Here is a 22,922-nt window from a genome sequence, read left to right as displayed (position 1 = left end):
ATATATATATTTTATTATCACACTGGCCGAGTCCCACCAAGGCAGGGTGGCCCGAAAAAGAAAAACTTTCACCATCATTCACTCCATCACTGTCTTGCCAGAAGGGTGCTTTACACTACAGTTTTTAAACTGCAACATTAACACCCCTCCTTCAGAGTGCAGGCACTGTACTTCCCATCTCCAGGACTCAAGTCCGGCCTGCCGGTTTCCCTGAATCCCTTCATAAATGTTACTTTGCTCACACTCCAACAGCACGTCAAGTATTAAAAACCATTTGTCTCCATTCACTCCTATCAAACACGCTCACGCATGCCTGCTGGAAGTCCAAGCCCCTCGCACACAAAACCTCCTTTACCCCCTCCCTCCAACCCTTCCTAGGCCGACCCCTACCCCGCCTTCCTTCCACTACAGACTGATACACTCTTGAAGTTATTCTGTTTCGCTCCATTCTCTCTACATGTCCGAACCACCTCAACAACCCTTCCTCAGCCCTCTGGACAACAGTTTTGGTAATCCCGCACCTCCTCCTAACTTCCAAACTACGAATTCTCTGCATTATATTCACACCACACATTGCCCTCAGACATGACATCTCCACTGCCTCCAGCCTTCTCCTCGCTGCAACATTCATCACCCATGCTTCACACCCATATAAGAGCGTTGGTAAAACTATACTCTCATACATTCCCCTCTTTGCCTCCAAGGACAAAGTTCTCTGTCTCCACAGACTCCTAAGTGCACCACTCACTCTTTTTCCCTCATCAATTCTATGATTCACCTCATCTTTCATAGACCCATCCGCTGACACGTCCACTCCCAAATATCTGAATACGTTCACCTCCTCCATACTCTCTCCCTCCAATCTGATATTCAATCTTTCATCACCTAATCTTTTTGTTATCCTCATAACCTTACTCTTTCCTGTATTCACCTTTAATTTTCTTCTTTTGCACACCCTACCAAATTCATCCACCAATCTCTGCAGCTTCTCTTCAGAATCTCCCAAGAGCACAGTGTCATCAGCAAAGAGCAGCTGTGACAACTCCCACCCTGTGTGTGATTCTTTATCTTTTAACTCCACGCCTCTTGCCAAGACCCTCACATTTACTTCTCTTACAACCCCATCTATAAATATATTAAACAACCACGGTGACATCACACATCCTTGTCTAAGGCCTACTTTTACTGGGAAAAAATTTCCCTCTTTTCTACATACTCTAACTTGAGCCTCACTATCCTCGTAAAAACTCTTCACTGCTTTCAGTAACCTACCTCCTACACCATACACTTGCAACATCTGCCACATTGCCCCCCTATCCACCCTGTCATACGCCTTTTCCAAATCCATAAATGCCACAAAGACCTCTTTAGCCTTATCTAAATACTGTTCACTTATATGTTTCACTGTAAACACCTGGTCCACACACCCCCTACCTTTCCTAAAGCCTCCTTGTTCATCTGCTATCCTATTCTCCGTCTTACTCTTAATTCTTTCAATTATAACTCTACCATACACTTTACCAGGTACACTCAACAGACTTATCCCCCTATAATTTTTGCACTCTCTTTTATCCCCTTTGCCTTTATACAAAGGAACTATGCATGCTCTCTGCCAATCCCTAGGTACCTTACCCTCTTCCATACATTTATTAAATAATTGCACCAACCACTCCAAAACTATATCCCCACCTGCTTTTAACATTTCTATCTTTATCCCATCAATCCCGGCTGCCTTACCCCCTTTCATTTTACCTACTGCCTCACGAACTTCCCCCACACTCACAACTGGCTCTTCCTCACTCCTACAAGATGTTATTCCTCCTTGCCCTATACACGAAATCACAGCTTCCCTATCTTCATCAACATTTAACAATTCCTCAAAATATTCCCTCCATCTTCCCAATACCTCTAACTCTCCATTTAATAACTCTCCTCTCCTATTTTTAACTGACAAATCCATTTGTTCTCTAGGCTTCCTTAACTTGTTAATCTCACTCCAAAACTTTTTCTTATTTTCAACAAAATTTGTTGATAACAGCTCACCCACTCTCTCATTTGCTCTCTTTTTACATTGCTTCACCACTCTCTTAACCTCTCTCTTTTTCTCCATATACTCTTCCCTCCTTGCATCACTTCTACTTTGTAAAAACTTCTCATATGCTAACTTTTTCTCCCTTACTACTCTCTTTACATCATCATTCCACCAATCGCTCCTCTTCCCTCCTGCACCCACTTTCCTGTAACCACAAACTTCTGCTGAACACTCTAACACTACATTTTTAAAGCTACCCCATTCCTCTTCGACCCCATTGCCTATGCTCTCATTAGCCCATCTATCCTCCAATAGCTGTTTATATCTTACCCTAACTGCCTCCTCTTTTAGTTTATAAACCTTCACCTCTCTCTTCCCTGATGCTTCTATTCTCCTTGTATCCCATCTACCTTTTACTCTCAGTGTAGCTACAACTAGAAAGTGATCTGATATATCTGTGGCCCCTCGATAAACATGTACATCCTGAAGTCTACTCAACAGTCTTTTATCTACCAATACATAATCCATATATATATAGGTAGTAGGTTGGTAGACAGCAACCGCCCAGGGAGGTACTACCGTCCTGCCGAGTGAGTGTAAAACGAAAGCCTGTAATTGTTTTACATGATGGTAGGATTGCTGGTGTCCTTTTTTCTGTCTCATGAACATGCAAGATTTCAGGTATGTCTTGCTACTTCTACTTACACTTAGGTCACACTACACATACATGTACAAGCACATATATACACACCCCTCTGGGTTTTCTTCTATTTTCTTTCTAGTTCTTATTCTTGTTTATTTCCTCTTATCTCCATGGGGAAGTGGAACAGAATTCTTCCTCCGTAAGCCATGCGTGTTGTAAGAGGCGACTAAAATGCCGGGAGCAAGGGGCTAGTAACCTCTTCTCCTGTATATATTACTAAATGTAAAAGGAGAAACTTTCGTTTTTCCTTTTGGGCCACCCTGCCTCGGTGGGATATGGCCAGTGTGTTGAAAGAAAGATATATATATATATATATATATATATATACATTATATACAGTACTGGTCTCTCAGGCCCCAAATGTTAGTAGGAAAAGAAAAAAATTAGACAAGAAAAAATCTAGAAAAAACGTTAAAGTAATGTGCATATGTGGAAATCGTCGGTGTTGCCGCCACTAGGTCACCTTGAGTAAACTTCTCGGCACTGTATCTCGGTAAGTAATGATCAATAATTTTTTTTTTGTCTTATTACCTTCACAAAATATACTCTTTAATTCTGTAAGAAAATTTTTTTTTTTTCTCAAAATTTCTTGGACACTGGAGCACAACTTCAGATTTTGGTCTTGGACCCTGAAGGGGTTAATAGAATTAAGTTTGTTACCGAGTAGATTAGACCAACGTTGTTGCCAATGGGTGTGAAGGTGGGTAGCTATTACAGCAAAATAGCCCATAAATGGAACACCTCCATATGAAACTGGTAGGTCATGTATTGCTCACCGCACAGCAGTGTCTGCCTGTTCATTGCCCTGTACGTCAACATGACCAGGGACATAAAAAACAATATCGTTATGCTTGGTAGAGATACAGCATAGCCAAAGTTGGATACGGAGAACTAGGGGGAGGTGTATCAAATTTTCGTATAGCTTGTAGAGCATTAACCCTTTGAGGGTCGACAGGCCCTCTCCGAAACTCGTTCTCAGGGTCGGCCAAATTTAAAAAAAAAAAACAATTTTTTCTTATGAAAAAATAGTTTTTTTTTCTAAACATTATAGGCTAAACAAAAAAATTTTAACGTCAATACTTACCGAGATATGGAGGCGTGAAATTTGCCAAAATTGAACAACATATGGTAACATCGCTGACTGCCGTCACCCGGTATTTTTCTATTTACTTTTTTATGTACTATTTTCAATTATTTTTCAATTTTTCTTTTTCTGAGTAACTTTTATGGCCTCTGAGGCCAACATGATCAGTATTTTGTAAGTTATTTCTTTTTCAATACTACACAATAAGGGCGTAAACACTGTTGTCATTATTTTGTTTACAGAAAATATTTACACAAACAAACGATATGAAATGTTGTTTATTACTATTTTTCTATATTTTATATACACATATACAGTCACAGGGAATGTTTCTAGAAGTTCTGAAGCCTGTGGAACTCTTTGAAACATGGTGTCATGCACAGTGGAGTTTTACACTCCTCACACATAAAATGAGTGTCTCTGTGTTGTTGTGGGCGTTTTTTTGTATGTGCACAGACGTAACACCTCTTCTGAGCCTTTTTCTTCAAAGCAGTAGCAGGCAGTTTTACCAGGAAGTGATTACCATGCTTCAGACGAGCAGGTAGTTGTTGATAATTTGGTGGGCGGTCAATTGCAGGTGCTGTTCCTTGGTACTTGAATACTATTTGTCTGATGACAGACAAACAGAATTCGCCGTACTGTGGTTTGTTTCTGGTGCTCATCTTATACATATTATAAGCATTGAGCATGGAAATGTCCAGAAGATGGAAAAACAGTTTGATGTACCACTTATAACTCTTGCGAACACAATCAGCAAACCCAATCTGCATGTCACATTTGTCCACTGAACGCATGTTGAAGGTGTAATCAATCACAGCTGCAGGTTTTAGAATGGGTTCATTTCTCTCTCTATGCTGCCTGCCACTGTCTGCCATTTCATTAGGGTGAATTGATGACAACAGTGTGACATCTCGTTTGTCATGCCACCGAAATGCCATGATGTCATTGGCAGCAAACGCCTGCACCTCACCTCTACGAGTGCCAGCGTCAAACCTGGGCATATGTTTCCGATTTGCACGCACTGTGCCACACACATCTGTCATGTTCACTCACAAAAAATCACTGAGTGAGGGGCTTGTGTACCAGTTATCTGTATATAATATATGCCCCTTACCAAGGTATGGTTCTATCATTGTTCGAACCACATCACCTGAGATGCCCAATAACTTCCTGGTATTTTGCAATGTATAACTTCCAGTGTACACAATAATATCCAATACCAGACCACTGTAACAATCACAAAGCACAAACAACTTTATACCAAAGCGTTTCCTCTTGCTTGGTATGTACTGCTTGAAAGAGAGTCTTCCTTTGAACAGAATCAAAGACTCGTCAATTACAAGCTTCCTGAAGGGATAAAAATGCGTACTGAATTTCTGTTTCAGATACACAAACACATTCCTAATCTTATATAACCTGTCAGTTCTGTCAGGCCTGGTTTTATATGAGAAGTGAAGCATACGTAACATTAGCACAAGTCGATTCACTGGCATTATATCACTGAAACCTGGTGTTGCAATCAGGGGGTCTGTTGACCAGTATGATTTCACTTTGTGCTTATACACATGTGGCATAAGCATTATTGTGGCAAAGAAAAGTTACATCTCAGCCACAGCTGCCTCCTTCCACTGGTGTAGACGTGATTTTGGTGAAAGTAATGTGTTTGCCATGGTGTACTCGTAGTATGTGTTGCTTTCCATGACAATACTTTTCATCAGTGGTTCGTCAAAGAATGACTCGAAACATTCCAGTTCAGTGGCATTGTTCCCAAGTGCACAAGATGGCCGTATTCCACTTTGGCTGTCATCAAACTGGTGGGGATTTGGAACAAAATTGACAGCTTCTTGCCAATCCCAGGTGCGGTCTGCTGGTGGGTACTGGACAATGACAGGTGGTTGTGGTTGTGGAGGTTGTGGTTGTGGAGGTTGTGGTTGTGGAGGCTGGTGTGGTGGGTGAGTGGGGGGTGGTGGCCTTTGTTCTAGATCAGCTGAGGCAGCGGCGTGGGTGGCAGCATGGCCCACTGCTGGTGCCTCACCGCCGGCACCACTACCACCACGCACATTTTCCATCCCAATTGCAACAGTATCTTCGTCATTTTCACTGTCTGTTCCTGTTGTACAGCCACGGGATGTACTCCGAGATACACTCCTTCCCCTTGGTATAACATATGGCACACTACCAGAGCGCATATATCGTCGTATATACTGACGCTTCACTGGTGAATATTGCACTTCACTATCACTACTGGAACTAGTTTGAAGAGCTTGTAGTTCATATTCACTATCACTATCATCACCCATGCTCTCATCTGAGTCTGGGATTTGGGAAAATAGAAGTTTCCTCTTGGGTTCTGGAACAACTGAACGTGAACAAGAGAGCCCAGCACCAGAGGTGGAAGGCTGAGGGTCGTCTGGGTTTTCCTCACTATTACCGATATTATGGTCATTAGTTTCGGTCAAAACCTCACTAAAACCACGAAACTCATCTTCACTGGCACTTCCATCACTATTAGAACTGTCACTGGGGAACAAAAGTGTCCCAATTCGCCGAGGAGTGAGGACCTTCTTACCGCGAGGCATGGTGGACATTGTTTACTAAGAGGGCATTCCCACAATGCACCACTGGGTCCCAGATTTTTTTTCTACCGCGCACACTGACCACACAGACCCATTCTCTCACACCTAGGCCTACCAGCCTTTTCGCACGAGATTTGAGGCCGCTAGAATTTATGCGTACTAGTACGTCAAAAACCCCTACGCGTAAGACGTACTAGTACGACCAAAACCCTCAAAGGGTTAAGGGAGTCTGAGACAACCACAAATGATGACACATGCATAGATGCAATACAGATAAGTGAGATAAGTGCTGCAAGAATGGCATACAATTCAGCTGTAAAAATGCTAGCCCAGGATAGTAAATGTCCTCGCACGACACTGTCCGGAAACACTGCTGCAAATCCAATGCCATCAGAAGACTTAGAGCCATCTGTGTACACTGCGATGGCATGAGAATGAGAGCAGAAGTGGTCAAGAAAAAAGAGAGTGGGAAGCTACCATAGGCAGTTGGGCTTTCGAGCAAGGGAGAGAGAACAGACTCGAACAGCTGGAACTTCCCAGTGGGGCAGGGAAAACTGAGATGCTACATGAACATATAAAGGTGGTAACTGAAGGGAAGACAAGAGCGAATGTAGGTGAAGAGAAAAGGGACGGAGTAAACAGGGGAGACAAACAAATAATGTCTACTAACATCTGTGACTATTCTATATGTGGAAGGATTGCGGATATCATGAGAGCGAACATAGTAGTGAAGGCAATGGGCATCATGACGATCAGACAAGGATGGAATATTCGCTTTTGCATAGAGGCTCTCAACAGGGGAAAAGCGAAAAGCACCAAGGCACAAATGTAATACCTGGTGATGGATGTGATTAAGGCTAGAGAATGTAGTAGAAGAGGCCGCTGAATAGATCTGATCACAATAATCGAGTTTTGATAAAATGAGGGCTGAATGTAGGCAAAGGAGAGTTCGATGATCAGATCCCCATGAAACATGAGCAAGGGTTTTAAGAAGGTTCAGCCAGCTCTGACAGGTTGCCTTCAGGGAGGTAATGTGAGGTTTCCAGGATAACCTACGATCAAAGAGAAGCCCTAGAAACCTGACCATATCATGTTCAGGGGTATGGGAGCCATAGGTACAATGGATGATCAGAGATGACAGAGTGTCTAGTGAAAGTAATTTGGTGAGTTTTAGTACTGGAAAATTTAAATCCATGCATGGTGGCCTAATTGGTAACACAGTTGACTGCATGCTGGAGAGAAAATGTAATGAGGTGACAGTCAGCACCTGCACAAGCCATAGCAAAGTCATCAACATAGAGTGATGACCAAATATTGGATGGAAGAGACGCCAAATCATTTATAGCAAGGAGAAAAAGTGTTGTGCTCAGAACACATCCCTGGGGGACACCTTCAGCTTGGACAAAGTCCAGGGAGAGCATATTATTAATCCGAACATGGAAATGTCTGTCAGTTAAGAAGTTCTTAAGGAAGGATGGTAGATTGCCTTGGAGACCCAAGGAGTGGGCCTGAGCAAAAATATTATACCTCCAAGTTGTGTCATATTACTTCTCAAGGTCAAAAAATATGGCAATAACTAAGTAGTTATTTGCAAAAGCATTATGAACATACGTATCCAAGCGTAGTAAGGGGTCTAGGGTAGAACGGCCCGTACAAAAGCCATATTGACTAGTGGAGAGAATGTTGTGTGTCTCTAAATACCATATTAAATGTCGATTTACCAGACATTCCACCGCCTTGCAAACTGCACTGGTAATAGCAATGGGATGATAATGGGAGGCATCATGTCCCGTAGTACCCAGCTTGTGGAAAGGGAGAACAATGGCAGATTTCCACAGCTTGGGAAGAACTCCTTGTGACCAAATAAGATTGACGACGTGTAAGAGGACTGCAAGGTCTGACTGATGTAAATGTTGTAACATCCGAATATGAATGTTGTCTGGCCCAGCTGCCAATGATCGGCAAGATGAGTGTCACCTCCAGTTCCTGAAGTGTAAAAGGCACATTATAAGATTCTTCTTTGAAAGAAGAAAAGTCCAAGGGTGCTAACTCTCTGGCAGACTTTGAGGAAAGAAACGAGGGTCATAGATGTAGCCCCTGAGAAATACGGACCAGATAATTACCAATTTCAATGGCAACGTGAAGAGGGTTTGCTATATCAACACCGGCAACCCGCAGAACAGGAGCCGGGTCAGGAGAGTATTTACCACTCAGTTTCAATACTTTTTTCCAGACTGCACTCATAGAGAAAGCAGAGGTGATGGTGGAAACAATCTCGCCAGCAAGTGCGTTTAGCATCATGGATGACACGACGAGTGACCGCACGCTTCTGCTTAAAATCAATAAGGCTCTCAGTGGTTTTATTGTACTGGTATCTGCCCCACGCAGCGTGTTTCAAATGTACTGCATGAGCACAAGCAGGAGAGCACCAAGGCACACACTTCTGAGAATGCCTGCCCGAGGTTTGGGGTATAGAATGAGAAGCAGATAGCTGCGAGTAATGGTCCCAATTTGCTTGATCAAATTGCCAGTGTGGGCTATGAAGAGGTGCTGAATATGAAGGAGAAGTAAGAATGATTGGAAAATAATTGCCGTCATGTAAATCCGGAAGAACAGACCAGGTGAAGTCTAGTGCAACGGAAGAAGAGCAGACTGAGAGATCGATGCAAGAGAGAGTATGAGTACGAGAATCAAAATGGGTGGGAGTACCTGTATTAAAAACATGGAGGGGGTGAGAAGCAAAAAAAGCCTCTAACTGATTGCCATGGGAATCACAATGAGACCCCTCCAGAGGAAATGATGAGCATTAAAATTGCCTAGTAACAAAAGTGGTCATAATAAAGATGAGACAAGAAAGGCAACATCAGGGCAAGATAATGCATGAGGAGAGAAATACAAAGAACAGATTGCATACCACTTACGCAAGTTGATACGGGCTGCAGTGTAATTCAGCGAAGTATGAACAAATAGCTCATGGTAGGGAATATCAGTGCATAGAATGGCACTTTCATTAAAGGTCCCATCAGAAAAAGGATCCAAAGAATACAATAAATTATAGCCTGAGATGGGATAGATAACAGTGGAGTGTAATTTTGGTTCTTGAAAGCAAACACCAAGAGGGGAAAACCAGGAAAGCAACATCTGAAGCTCACCCTGATTACCCCTGATGCCGTGGATATTCCACTGTAAATAAGCCATGATTGGTAACGATAAAGATACCAGAAATCTGCAGGTAAGGGTACCTACACGCTAGAGGGGTTTGAAAAGTCCACATGTGGCGGCAGCAATGTTCAAGTAGTGAAGGAACGGAGCATTGTGAAGAAAGGGGTTCCGCAGATGGAGGAGAGGAAAGAGAAGGAACAGGGGGGTAGATCAGTGTCCAATGATGGTGCAGTCTCTGCAATATATTCTGAGATAGCTTCAAGTGTTTTGGAATTCAAAGACATTGTATGGGAGACACTATTGGAGATGGAAGGAGGAAGGTGAGTAAAGATTGGGACAGTAATGGACTGTACCAAAGTAGGGAGGGGACAAAAGGATGGAGGGAACTGGAGAAGTGTGGGAGGGGACAGAAGAGGCAGAACCCTGGGAGGTGGCAGAAGAGAAAGAAACTTGGGAGCGGACAGAGGAGGAAGGCACAGCACGAGGAGGGTGAACCTCCACACTTGTAACAGAGCCAGTGAGAGGGAAAGAACCAGGTACAGAGACTGGGAAAGTAAAATGAGGAGGAGGAAGAAGGGAAGGAGGGGTTAAAGGAGATTTGAGCGATGGAGGCTTTTTGGACCTCTGAGAAGTAGAGGGATGATTGGGAGGAGGTGTTGTACAAGGTCTTATCAATACCGGGGCTTGTGAGGGAGAACACAAAGAAGTGAGAACAGACTGAGATGTTGAAGTAGGTACTTCTGAGCAAAGGACAGCAAAATTATTATTATAATCAAAAAGAAGCGCTAAGCCACAAGGGCTATGCAGCGCTGCAGGGTAGGGAAGGAAGCAAGAGTATTGGGCGGTAGAAGGGGGGAGGGATGATCAGAAGGTTACAGAAAACAGCGGGGCAGGGGATAGTGCAGGGGTAGAGGGCAGCAAGAGATTGAGGCAGAAAGGGCTGAAGGTATAATCAGAGTTTGTGAAGTCAGTTGTTGTCAAAAAGTCAATGAGTCCGGATGAAAGGTGGGTCCATCAGCGAGAAGGGAAGGTAAAGAGAGAGCAGTGGAGCAGAGACAACGTTGGAGGTATATTCTGCATGCTTATTGATAAAGTGGGCAGCCTAATAGAATGTGGCTAACCGATAAAGGAACCTGACAATTCTCACAGAGAGGAGCAGGGCGCTTCTCCATGAGATAACCAAGAGTAAGACGAGTATGTCCAATGCAAAGACGGGAGAGAGTAGTCTCCCAACCTCGACACTGGTGACAAGAAGACGGCCAGTAACCTATACTCGGTTTAATAGATTGAAGTTTGTTACCGAGCAGAGTAGACCAACGTTGTTGCAATGGGTGTGAAGGTGGGTAGCTATTGCAGCAAAATAGTCCATAAATGGAACACCTCTATATGAAACTGGTAGGTCATGTACTGCTGACCGCGCAGCAGTGTCTGCCTGTTCATTGCCCTGTACGTCAACATGACCAGGGACCTAACAAAAAACAATATCTTTATGCTTGGAAGAGATGCGGCATAGCCAAAGTTGGATACGGAGGACTAAGGGGTGAGGTGTATCAAATTTCTGTATAGCATGTAAAGCACTAAGGGAGTCTGAGACAACCACAAATGATGACACAGGAATAGATGCAATACGGATAAGTGCTGCAAGAATGGCATACAATTCAGCAGTAAAGATACTAGCTGAAGACAGTAAATGCCCTCGTACAACGCTGTCCGGAAACACTGCTGCGAATCCTATGCCGTCAGAAGACTTAGAGCCATCTGTGTACACTGCAATGGCATGAGAATGAGAGTGGAAGTGGTCAAGAAAAAGAGAGTGGGAAGCTACCGTAGACAGTTGGGCTTTCGAGCAAGGGAGTGAGAAAGAAGAGATTCGAACAGCTGGAACTTCCCAGGGGGGTAGGGAAAAGGGAGATGCTACATGAACATAGAGAGGTGGTAATTGAAGAGAAGACAAGAGCGAATGTAGGCGAAGAGAGAAGGGATGGAGCAAACAGGGGCGGCAAACAAATAATGTCTACTAATATCGGTGACAATTCTATAAATGGAAGGATTGCGGAGAGCATGTGAGCGTACATAGTAGCAAAGGCAATGGGCTTCACGGCAATAGGATAAGGATGGAACGTTCGCTTCTGCATAGAGGTTCTCAACAGGGCAAGAGCGAAAAGCACCAAGGCATAAACATAATCCTTGGTGAGGAATGTCGTTAAGGCTAGAGAGAGTAGCAGGAGAGGCTGCTGAATAGATCTGGTCACTATAATCAAGTTTCGATAAAATGAGGGCGGAATGTAGGTGAAGGAGAGCTCGACGATCAGCTCCCCATGAAAGATGAGCAAGGGTTTTAAGAAGGTTCAGCCGGCTGTGAAAAGTTGCCTTCAGAGAGGTAATGTGAGGTTTCCAGGATAACCTACGGTCAAAGAGGAGGCCTCTAAACCTGACTGTATCACATTCAGGGATACGGGAGCCATAGAGGTACAAAGGATGATTGGAGATGACAGAGCATCAAGTGAAAGCAATTTGGGGAGTTTTGGTACTGGAAAATTTAAACCCATGTGTGGTGGTCCAATTGGAAACATGGTTGACCGCATGTTGGAGAGAAACTATAATGAGGTGACAGTCAGCACCTGCACATGCAATAGCAAAGTCATCAACATAGAGTGATGACCAAATATTGGATGGAAGACTAGAGGCAAATCATTTATAGCAAGAAGAAAAAGTGTTGTGCTCAGAACACATCCCTGGGGAACACCTTCAGCTTGGATAAAGTCTGGGGAGAGCATATTATTAACCCGAACACGGAAATGTCTGTCAGTTAAAAAGTTCTTAAGGAAGGATGGTAGATTGCCTCGAAGGCCTAAGGAGTGGGCCTGGGCCAAAATATTATACCTAGAAGTTATGTCATATGCCTTCTCATGGTCAAAAAACATGGCAATAACTGAGTGGTTATTCGCAAAGGCATTACGAACATATGTATCCAAGCGTAGTAAGGGGTCTATGGTAGAACAGCCTTTACGAAAGCCATATTGATGAGTGGAGAGACTGTTGTGTGCCTCTAAATACCACACTAAACGTCTATTTACCAGGCATTCCATCACTTTGCAAATTGCACTGGTAAGAGCAATGGGACAATAGTGGGAGGCTTCATGTCCCGTAGTACCCGGTTTGTGGAAAGGGAGAACAATGGCAGATTTCCACAACTGTGGAAGAACTCCCTGTGACCAAATAAGATTGAAAAGGCATAATAGGACTGCAAGGGCTGACTGATGTAAATGTTGTAGCATATGAATATGAATGTCGTCAGGCCCAGCTGCCGATGATTGGCAAGCTGAGAGTGTTTCCTCCAGTTCTTAAGTGTAAAAGGCACATTATACTGTTCTTCTCTGAGAAGAAAAATCCAAGGGCGCTAACTCTGGCAGACTTTGAGGAAAGAAATGAGGGGAATAGATGGAGCCCCTGAGAAATACACACCAGATGATTGCTAATTTCATTGGCAACATCTAGTGGGTTTGCTATATCAACACCGGCAACCCGCAGAACAGGAGCCGGGTCAGAATATTTACCACTCAGTTTTCGTACTTTTTTCCAGACTGCACTCAAAGAGGAAACAGAGGTGATGGTGGAGACAATCTCACCAGCAAGTGCGTTTAGCGTCACGGATGACACGGCGAGTGATCGAGTGCTTCTGCTTAAAATCAAGAAGTCTCTCCATGGTTCTATTGTACCGGTACCTGCCCAATGCAGCGTGTTTCAAACGTACTGCACGAGCACAAGCAGGAGACCACCAAGACATGCATTTCTGAGAATGCCTGCCCGAAGTTTGGGGTACAGAATGAGAAGTTGTGGTTAAAACGGAGGACAAGAGGAGGTGTAAAAGCTCATCAATGGAGGACAAAGAAGGAACCTCACTAAAAACAGTTGTGAGTAAAGGTTCCAATTTGCCTGATCAAATTGCCAGCGTGGGTTACGAAGAGGTGGTGAATATGAAGGGGAAGTAAGAATGATTGGGAAATGATCGCCGTCATGTAAATCCGGGAGAACAGACCAGGTGAAGTCTAATGCAGCGGAGGAAGAGCAGACTGAGAGATCGATGCAAGAGAGAGTATGAGTCCGAGGATCAAAATGAGTGTGAGTACCTGTATTTAAAACATGGAGGGGGTGGGTAGCAAGAAAAGCCGCTAACTGAATGCCACGGGAATCACAGTGAGACCCCCAGAGGAAATGATGGGCATTAAAATTGTCAACAGAAGTGGTGGCGGTAATGATGATACAAGAAAGGCAATATCTGGGATAGATAATGCCTGAGAAGGAGAGAGATACAAAGAACAGAGTGTATACTACCTATGCAAGTGGATACGGGCTGCTGTGTAATGCAGCGAAGTACGAACAAATAGCTGATGGTTTGGAATGTCAGTGCATAGAAGAAGGGCACTTTCATTAAAGGTCCCATCAGGAAAAGGATCTGAAGAATACAATAAATTATAGCCTGAGAAAGGATAGATAACAGCAGAGTGTAATTTTGGTTCCTGTAAGCAAACACCAACAGAGGAAAACTGGGAGAGCAACATCTGAAGCTCACCCTGATTACCCGAGGCCACGAATATTCCACTGTAAATAGGCCATGATTGCCAATGATAAAGATACATGAAATCTGCAGGTAAAGGTACCTACAGACTAGAGTGGTTAGAAAAGTCCATATACGGTTCAAGTAGCGAAGGAACGGTGCGTTGTGAAGAAAGGAGTTGCGCAGATGGTGAAGAGGAAAGAGAAGGAACAGAGGGTGGATCAGTGTCCATTGATGCTTTAGTCTCTGCAAAATATTCAGAGATTGCTTCAAGTGTTTTGGATTTCAGAGACGTCATATGGGAGACAATATTGGAGATGGAAGGAGGAGGAGTTTGAACTGTAATGGACTGTACCAAGGTAGGGGGGATGAAAGGGTGGAGGGAACTGGAGAAGTGTGGGAGGGGACAGAAGAGGCAGAAACCTGGGAGGTGGCAGAAGAGGAAGAAACGTGGGAGGGGACAGGGAAGGAAGGCACAGTACAAGGAGGAGGATGAATCTCCACACTTGTAACAGAGCCAGTGAAAAGGAAGACTCAGGCACAGAGACCTGAAAGGTAAAATGTGGAGGTGAATGAAGAGAAGGAGGGGTTAAAGGAGATTTTTTGGGCCTCTGAGAAGTAGAAGGATGATTGGGAGGAGGTGTCGTACGAGGTCTTGTCGAAACCAGGGTTTGTGAGGGAGGACACGAAGAAGTGAGGACAGACTGAGGAGTTGAAGTAGGGATGTCTGAGCCCAGGACAGCAAAAGAATTAGATACAGGAGTGACTATGGGACTGGCAACTGCAGAGGATGCTGCAGAAGATGTGACCCCAGAAGTGGGGGGATGCTTTGAAACACGAGATTAAGAAACACAGGGTAGTCTCCCTTGGAGGCGGAGATGAAAAACCGCCATAGCATAAGGGAGACCTTCTGCCTCTTTGAGGCAACAAATTTCCCACTCATTTAAGTAGACTTAGCAATGGCGAGAGTACAAAGGGTGAGCCTCATGACAATTGAGGCAAGAGGTAGTTCGACTGCAAGACGTATTAGAATGGTCATCGGCACCACAGACTGGGCATTTGGCGATAGATCTGCAATATTTTGCTGGCTGGCCAAATCACCAGCAATTCCTACACTGTTGCGGTGTAGAGATCACCTTCTGAACTTGTAATCAATGTCCTGCTACATAAACAGAGGATGAGAGCTCATGGCTGTCAAAAGTTAAGTGAGCCATATTGCTAGGGTATTGTCTCTGCCCGTGGGCAGGAAGAACGTAAGTGTCTACCTTGAGGATTGGGAGATCTTGGAGTTCCAGCTGTTCAAGAATGTCAGTGCCACATGTCTGGAAATTTTGTTGAACTATGGTATGGGGCAGAATGACGGTACCACTACAAGAATTGAGGGAATGATGTTTTTCAATAGTGACAGGAACAGTATCGACATGGGAAAGACGAGAAAGCTTATGAGCCTGCGCAGCATTCTGTACGGTGATGATGCGCGTACCGCTCTTAAGAGCATGAAAAGAAATATCTTTACCAACATGGCGTAGGAATGCCTTGCCAATACTGTGGTCAGAAAGATAGGCAGTAGAGGAAGTCGGTCGTAAAGTGAAGAATTTAGTCCATTGTGCAGTCTGAAACTGAGCGTGGAATGGTAGTGAAGGACGTGTCGATCTTTTCTGAGAAGAACGAAAAGGTGGAGGAGTATCATCAGCAGGTAACTGTCGTTGGCGTTTAGGCGTGGGACCAGAGTTGGTCCGACGTGGAATGGGCCGGCGATTCGAAAATTGTCACACCATAGAGGGAAAGGCCGGAAGCATAGTCAGAGGAGAGCGAAGGTCAGATAAATCGAAGGAGTGAGTCGAGGCCTCAGTACCTGAAGCAGGTGAGGAAACAGTACCGACAAGAGGTACAGAGGCATGAGGAGTGTCCAAAGAGTGGTCCAAAGACGAGGCGGGGTCAGAACAGGGTGTGGTATCAAGAAGGGGCCCGGGGGTAGCAGGTTCATGGACCAGGGCTGCCATGGTTAGGTTACTTCTTTCTTTTTGTTTTTAAGAAAAAAAAAAAAGAAGAAAAGAAAATAAAAATAAAAAAAAGAATAAAAAAAGGGGGGGCCGGGGAGGGATAGTTCCTAGGAGGAATGAAAGGGCCAGAAATCTCCCTCTGTGCCCAAGAGGACCTCAGCACCGCAAGTAGGGCAGATGCAGCATGGAACCCGTGCCATACCCTACCCATCATGCCAGTAAACCAGCAATCCGGGATAGCAACCTCACATCTGCTGAGCTACCTCGGTGGACAAAAGAGAGGGCGGCCGGAAATCCGCCACAAAGCATACCTCCTTCGGCCACCACCCCCGGAATCCGAAAGGTGGCTTCCAGAGATACACCCGTCGCCCGAGAGACACCCAAAGCCACCCTCCAGGATACCGGAGAGGGATCGGGATCGGGACATCCCCAGGCAATCCAGATTCCACGGCAAACTACGCCACCGCCAAGAACCTCAACGGAATGGGATGGACCCCGGTACCCTTTCCCCTACCTAGGAACTAGCGTGCCTGTGGGAAAAAAAAAAAAATCCCAAAGGCCAAAAAGGAATGGCAAAAGGGAGGGGTGGGAAGGAGGAGGAGGAAAGGAAAAAGGGGAGGATGGGGAGGATAGGATAGGGAACGGGGGATTGGGGGGTAATTAGGTTCGGTCTGAGGAAAGAGACCGACAGGTCTAATTCCTCAGACCAAGAGCCTCTTCACCACGCCAAGGAGTCCCCCTTGAAGAGGTTGAAATCGCTAAATGGGCAGTTTCTGGTACTCAGTCAATAGAACAAATGGAGTTCTAGCAAAATAGCTATGATTTTAGTTGACTGGAACATTGCAAGTGGCTGAAAACAGCGTTCAAAGTGGGCGAAATCGCCGATGCATCAATTTTGTCAAGACCGATAATTTTGCGACAACATAATTCAGTAGGTTTTCCATCAAATTTCATACTCTTGGTGTCATTACAATCGGAAAAAGATTCTCTATCATTTCATAAGAAAAAAAAATTTTTTTTTTAATTTTTCGACTCTGAGAACGAGTTTGGAAGAGGGCCTGTCATCCTTCAAAGGGTTAATATAACTTATCACCTCTATGAACTTCTTATATGATTTACAAGACTGACATTTTATTAACATCTTTCTTTCTCAACACTGATATCTCTTGTCAACTGATATCCCTTGTATATATTCTCATGTGTTTATAACTAAAATATTCCTAATACATTAAACACTAACATGTTTTAATCTCCTGTATGTACTCGCATATGTCTCACAAGACTGCTTTTTACATTAAAACATTTCAGACATTCTGAACACTGAAATGTTTTATCTCCTGTATGTACTTGCATATGTGTCACAAGATTGCTTTTTTGAGCAAAGCATTTCAGACACTCTGAACACTGAAATGATTTATCTCCTGTATGTACTCGCATGTGTGTCACAAGACTGCCTTTTTGAGTAAAACATTTCAGACATTCTGAACAATGAAATGGTTTATCTCCTGTATGTACTCGCATATGTTTCACAAGACTGCCTTTTAGACTAAAACATTTCAGACACTCAGAACACTGGAAAGGTTTATCTCCTGTATGTACACGCATATGTGTCACAAGACTGACTTTTTGAGTAAAACATTTCAGACACTGTGAACACTGAAATGGTTTATCTCCTGTATGAACTCGTATATGTTTCACAAGATTGCTTTTGTGAGTAAAACATTTCAGACACTGTGAACAATGAAACTGTTTATCTCCTGTATGTACTCGCATATGTGTCACAAGATTGCCTTTTAGACTAAAACATTTCTGGCACTGTGAACACTGAAATGGTTTATCTCCTGTATGCACCTGCATATGTTTCACAAGTCTGCCTTTTAGATTAAAACATTTCAGACACTCTGAACAATGATATGGTTTATCTCCTGTATGCACTCCCATGTGTCTCACAATATCATTTTTCTTACCAAAATATTTCAGACACTCTGAACACTGATATGGTTTATTTCTTGTATGTATCTGAATATGTTTCACAAGACTACCTTTTTGACTAAAACATTTCAAACATTCTGAACACTGAAATGGTTTATCTCCTGTATGTACTCGCATGTGCATCACAAGACTGCCTTTCTGAGTAAAACATTTCAAACACTGTGAACAGTGATATGGTTTATCTCCTGTATGTGTTCTCATGTGTCTCACAATATCACTTTTCTTACCAAAATATTTCAGACACTCTGAACACTGATATGGTTTATCTCCTTTAGATTTCTTCATATTTTTCAAAAGAAGGTATTTCATTATAAAATATTTTAGTCATTCAAAGGTGGTATAATTAATTTTCCATGAATACTTTTGTGTGAATTTCAAGATTTATTTTTTGGTAAACATTTCTGGACAGTACAGAAGCAAAGTTTTCCTCATCAATACATTCCCATGTTAAGATTTTTTAGTCAAAATTATTTCTAGCTATGATTACTGATAAAGTTTAATTTGTGTATGTTAAAAGACTAATGTTTGTACTAAAACACTATAGATATACTGAACAAAATTTTTGTTATTTTCTGTGTTTAAACACACATTTTTCTGGAAACTCTTCACTACAGTATTACTGACTTTATTTTTCTATGAACTGCCATGCAATTTTTTATAGAATTTCAGATATCAAAAGGAAAATTGTTTAATTAGTAATAATTAACTAAAACAAAAGTTTATTTATTTGCAAAGGTTACAATGTATGTTTACATTTCATAATTTGATTGGTACAAAGAAAGTCATTATCATGCAAGGGCATTTTGGGCAGACTAAACCTAATACTTTTAAAGACTACATAAGTTAATACTTTTGCTCTATTATTAACACAAGGTAGTACAATTTATGATACAAACATACATTTTTAAGTATGCAGTAATGGTTTAAGAGATAAGGGGTAATAAAACATTTGGGAGAGTTGCTTCAAAACTGGTCAGAAATTAGCATAGCGTGAGTGTGGTTATTATTGAGATATGAAATGATTTTGAAGTATAGTGCTAAATTGATCTGTGGGCAGAGGACTTCTTGCTGGTTCAGACAAAGAGTTCCAGATCTGCGGGCCCTTTACGTGCAATGCATTTTTGCACAGTGTGAGATGGACATGAGGGATGTCAAAAAGTGTTTTGTGCCTCATGTTATGTCAGTGCATTCTGTTGTAGCTGACTAGAAGTTTGAGTGAAGGGTTTATATTGGAGTTTAATGTTCTGTATATATAGTATGCACAATAATGTGTACATTTTGTTTATTAAGTTCAAGCTCTTGAAGAGTGGTGAATAACAGGTGTTGGCCTTCTTGAAGTACTGAAAGTAGAGTGTCTGGGAAGATACAACCTTCTGCAACATCAGTTGTTGTTCAAGACACTTACACTGGTGCTTCTTGAAGTACTGAAGATATAGTGTCTGGGAAGATACAGCCTAATAGCATTCCACAAAATATTTCTGCAATAGAAACATGAGTCAATATAGTACAATATTCCACCAATATCAAACACATACTGAATTACATTATTATTATTATTATTATAATCAAAAAGAAGCGCTAAGCCACAAGGACTATACAGCGCTGCAGGGCAGGAAGGAAGCGAGGGCATCAGGTGGCAAAAGGGAGATGGATGAGTAATAGGTTACGGATAACAGCGGGGTAGTGGATGGTGAAAGGGTAAAGGGCAGCAAGAGACTGAACTAGAAAGGGCTGAGGGGAGTGCGAAAAGCATCATCAGAGTTTGTGGAGTAAATCAGTCGTTGTCAAGAAGTCAATGAGAGAGTCAGGATTAAAGGAGGGTCCATCAGCAAGAAGGGAAGGTAAAGAGAGAGTAGTAGAACGAAGACGACGTTGGAGGTAAATTCTGCGTGCTCGTTGATAGAGAGGGCAGTCTAACAGAATGTGGCTAATCGATACTGGAACTTGACACTGCTCACAGAGAGGAACAGGGTGCCTCTCCATGAGATACCCATGAGTAAGACGAGTGTGGCCAATGCGAAGGCGGGAGAGAGTGGTCTCCCAACCTCGGCACTGATGACAAGAAGACGGCCAGTAACCTATGCTCGGTTTAATAGAATGAAGTTTGTTACTGAGCAGAGTTGACAAACGTTGTTGCCAACGGGTGCGAAGGTGGGTAGCTATTGCAGCAAAATAGTCCAGATATGGAACACCTCAATAGGAAATTGGTAGGTCATGCACTGCTGACCGCGCAGCAGTGTCTGCCTGTTCATTGCTCTGTACGTCGACATGACCAGGGACCCAACAAAAAACAATATCTTTATGTTTGGTAGAGATACGGCGTAGCCAAATTTGGATACGGAGAACTAGGGGATGAGATGTATCAAATTTTCGTATAGCCTGTAGAGCACAAAGGGAGTCTGAGACTACTACAAATGATGACACAGGCATAGATGCAATACGAATAAGTGCTGCAAGAATGGCATACAGTTCAGCAGTAAAAATGCTAGCTGCAGATAGTAAATGCCCCCGCACGATGCTGTCCGGAAACACTGCTGCGAATCCGACGCCGTCTGAAGACTTAGAGCCATCTGTGTACACAGCGGTGGCATGAGAATGGGAGTGGAAGTGATCAAGAAAAAGAGAGCGGGAAGCCACCGTAGGCAGTTGAGCTTTCGAGCAAGGGAGTGAGAAAGAACAGACCCGAACAGCTGGAACTTCCCAGGAGGGTAGGGAAAAGTGAGATGCTACATGAAAGCACATAAAAGCTTCTCTCTTTTATGTGCGGGTTATTTGTGTATATAAAGGTGGTAACTGAAGGGAAGACAAGAGTGAATGTAGGCGAAGAGAAAAGGGACGGAGCAAACAGGGGCGGCGAACAAATAAAGAATGTCTACTAATATCGGTGACCATTCTGTAAATGGAAGGATTGTGTAGACCGTGAGAATGTACATAGTAGCGAAGGCAATGGGCATCACGGCGATCAGACAAGGATGGAACATTTGCTTCTGTATAGAGGCTCTCAACAGGGGAAGAGCGAAAAGCACCAAGGCACAAACGTAATCCTTGGTGATGGATAGAGTTAAGGCTAGAGATAGTAGCAGGAGAGGCCGCGGAATAAATCTGGTCACCATAATCGAGTTTCGATAAAACGAGGGCTGAATGTAGGCGAAGCAGAGTTCAACGATCAGCTCCCCAGGAAAGATGAGCAAGGGTTTTAAGAAGGTTTAGCCGGCTGTGACAAGTTGCCTTCAGAGAGGTAATGTGAGGTTTCCAGGATAACTGACAGTCAAAGAGAAGGCCTAGAAACCTGACTGTATCATGTTCGGGGATACGGGAGCCATAGAGATACAAAGGATGATCGGAGATAACAGAGCGCCTAGTGAAAGTAATTTGGTGAGTTTTGGTACTTGAAAATTTAAACCCATGCGTGGTGGCCCAAGTGGAAACACGGTCGACCTCATGCTGGAGAGAAACTGCAATAAGGTGACAGTTAGCGCCTGCACAAGCAATAGCAAAGTCAACAACATAGTGATGACCAAATACTGGGTGGAAGAACAGAGGCCAAATCATTTATAGCAAGGAGAAAAAGTGTTGTGCTTAGAACACATCCCTGAGGGACACCTTCAGCTTGGACGAAGTCCGGGGAAAGAACATTACTGACTCGAACACGGAAATGTCTGTCAGTTAAAAAGTTCTTAAGGAAGGATGGTAGATTGCCTCGGAGGCCTAAGGAATGGGCCTGGGCCAAAATATTATACCTCCAAGTTGTGTCATATGCCTTCTCAAGGTCAAAATATATGGCAATAACTGAGTGATTATTCGCAAAGGCATTACGAACATACGTATCCAAGCGTAGTAAGGGGTCTATGGTAGAACGACCCTTACGAAAGCCATGTTGACTAGCGGAGAGACTGTTGTGTGTCTCTAAATACCACATTAAACGTCGATTTACGAGACGTTCCATCACTTTGCAAACTGCACTAGTAAGAGCGATGGGGCGATAGTGGGAGGCATCATGTCCTGTAGTACCCGGTTTGCGGAAAGGAAGAACAATGGCAGATTTCCACAGCTGGGGAAGAACTCCTTGTGCCCAAATAAGATTGAAGAGGTGTAAGAGGACTACAAGGGCTGACCGATGTAAATGTTGTAACATACAAATATGAATGTCGTCAGGCCCAGCTGCCGATGATCGGCAAGCTGAGAGCGTTGCCTCCAGTTCTTGAAGTGTAAAAGGCACATTATACTGTTCTTCTCTGAGAGAAGAAAAGTCCAAGGGTACTAACTCTCTGGCAGACTTTCAGGAAAGAAACGAGGGGCATAGATGGAGCCCTCGGGAAATACGGACCAGATGTGTGCCAAGTTCAATGGCAACGTCGAGAGGGTTTGCTACATCAACACCAGCGACCCGTAGAACAGGAGCCAGGTCAGGAGAGTATTTACCACTCAATTTCCTCACTTTTTTTCCAGACTGCACTCATAGAAGAAGCAGAGGTGATGGTGGAAGCATAGTCTTGCCAACAAGTGCGTTTAGCTTCACGGATGACACGGCGAGTGATCGCATGCTTCTGCTTAAAATTAAGAAGTCTCTCAGCGGTTCTATTGTACCGGTACCTGCCCCATGCAGCACGTTTCAAACGTACTGCACGAGCACAAGCAGGAGACCACCAAGGCACGCACTTCTGAGAATGCCTGCCTGAGGTTTGGGGTATAGAATGAGAAGCTGCGGTATAAACTGACGTCGAGAAGATGTGTAGGAGCTCATCAATGGAGGATGAAGAAGGAACCTCACTAAAGGCAGTGAGGTGTGAGTAAAGATCCCAATTTGCCCAA

General features: G+C 43.5%; 1 protein-coding gene across 3 annotated transcripts in view; it reads right to left on the bottom strand.

Moving 5' to 3' along the window:
* Positions 1–1,772: 1,772 nt before the first annotated feature.
* Positions 1,773–22,922, bottom strand: part of LOC138854080 (zinc finger protein 84-like) — a 62,019-nt gene continuing 40,869 nt past the window's right edge. For 2 of the 3 annotated variants that reach the window (XM_070095060.1, XM_070095061.1), the window contains exon 2: positions 17,217–19,588. In XM_070095060.1, coding sequence (XP_069951161.1) covers positions 17,364–18,419 — 1,056 coding nt within the window. In that variant the 5' untranslated portion in view covers positions 18,420–19,588 and the 3' untranslated portion in view covers positions 17,217–17,363. Of the gene's footprint in view, positions 19,589–22,922 lie in introns of all 3 variants that reach the window. The other variant, XM_070095062.1, reaches the window with a different exon arrangement.

This window comes from Cherax quadricarinatus, chromosome 48 (assembly GCF_038502225.1).
Source record: "Cherax quadricarinatus isolate ZL_2023a chromosome 48, ASM3850222v1, whole genome shotgun sequence".
NCBI classification, from domain to species: domain Eukaryota; kingdom Metazoa; phylum Arthropoda; class Malacostraca; order Decapoda; family Parastacidae; genus Cherax; species Cherax quadricarinatus.
Note: the sequence above shows the minus strand (reverse complement) of the source record. Positions and strands in the feature narration are given on the sequence as shown.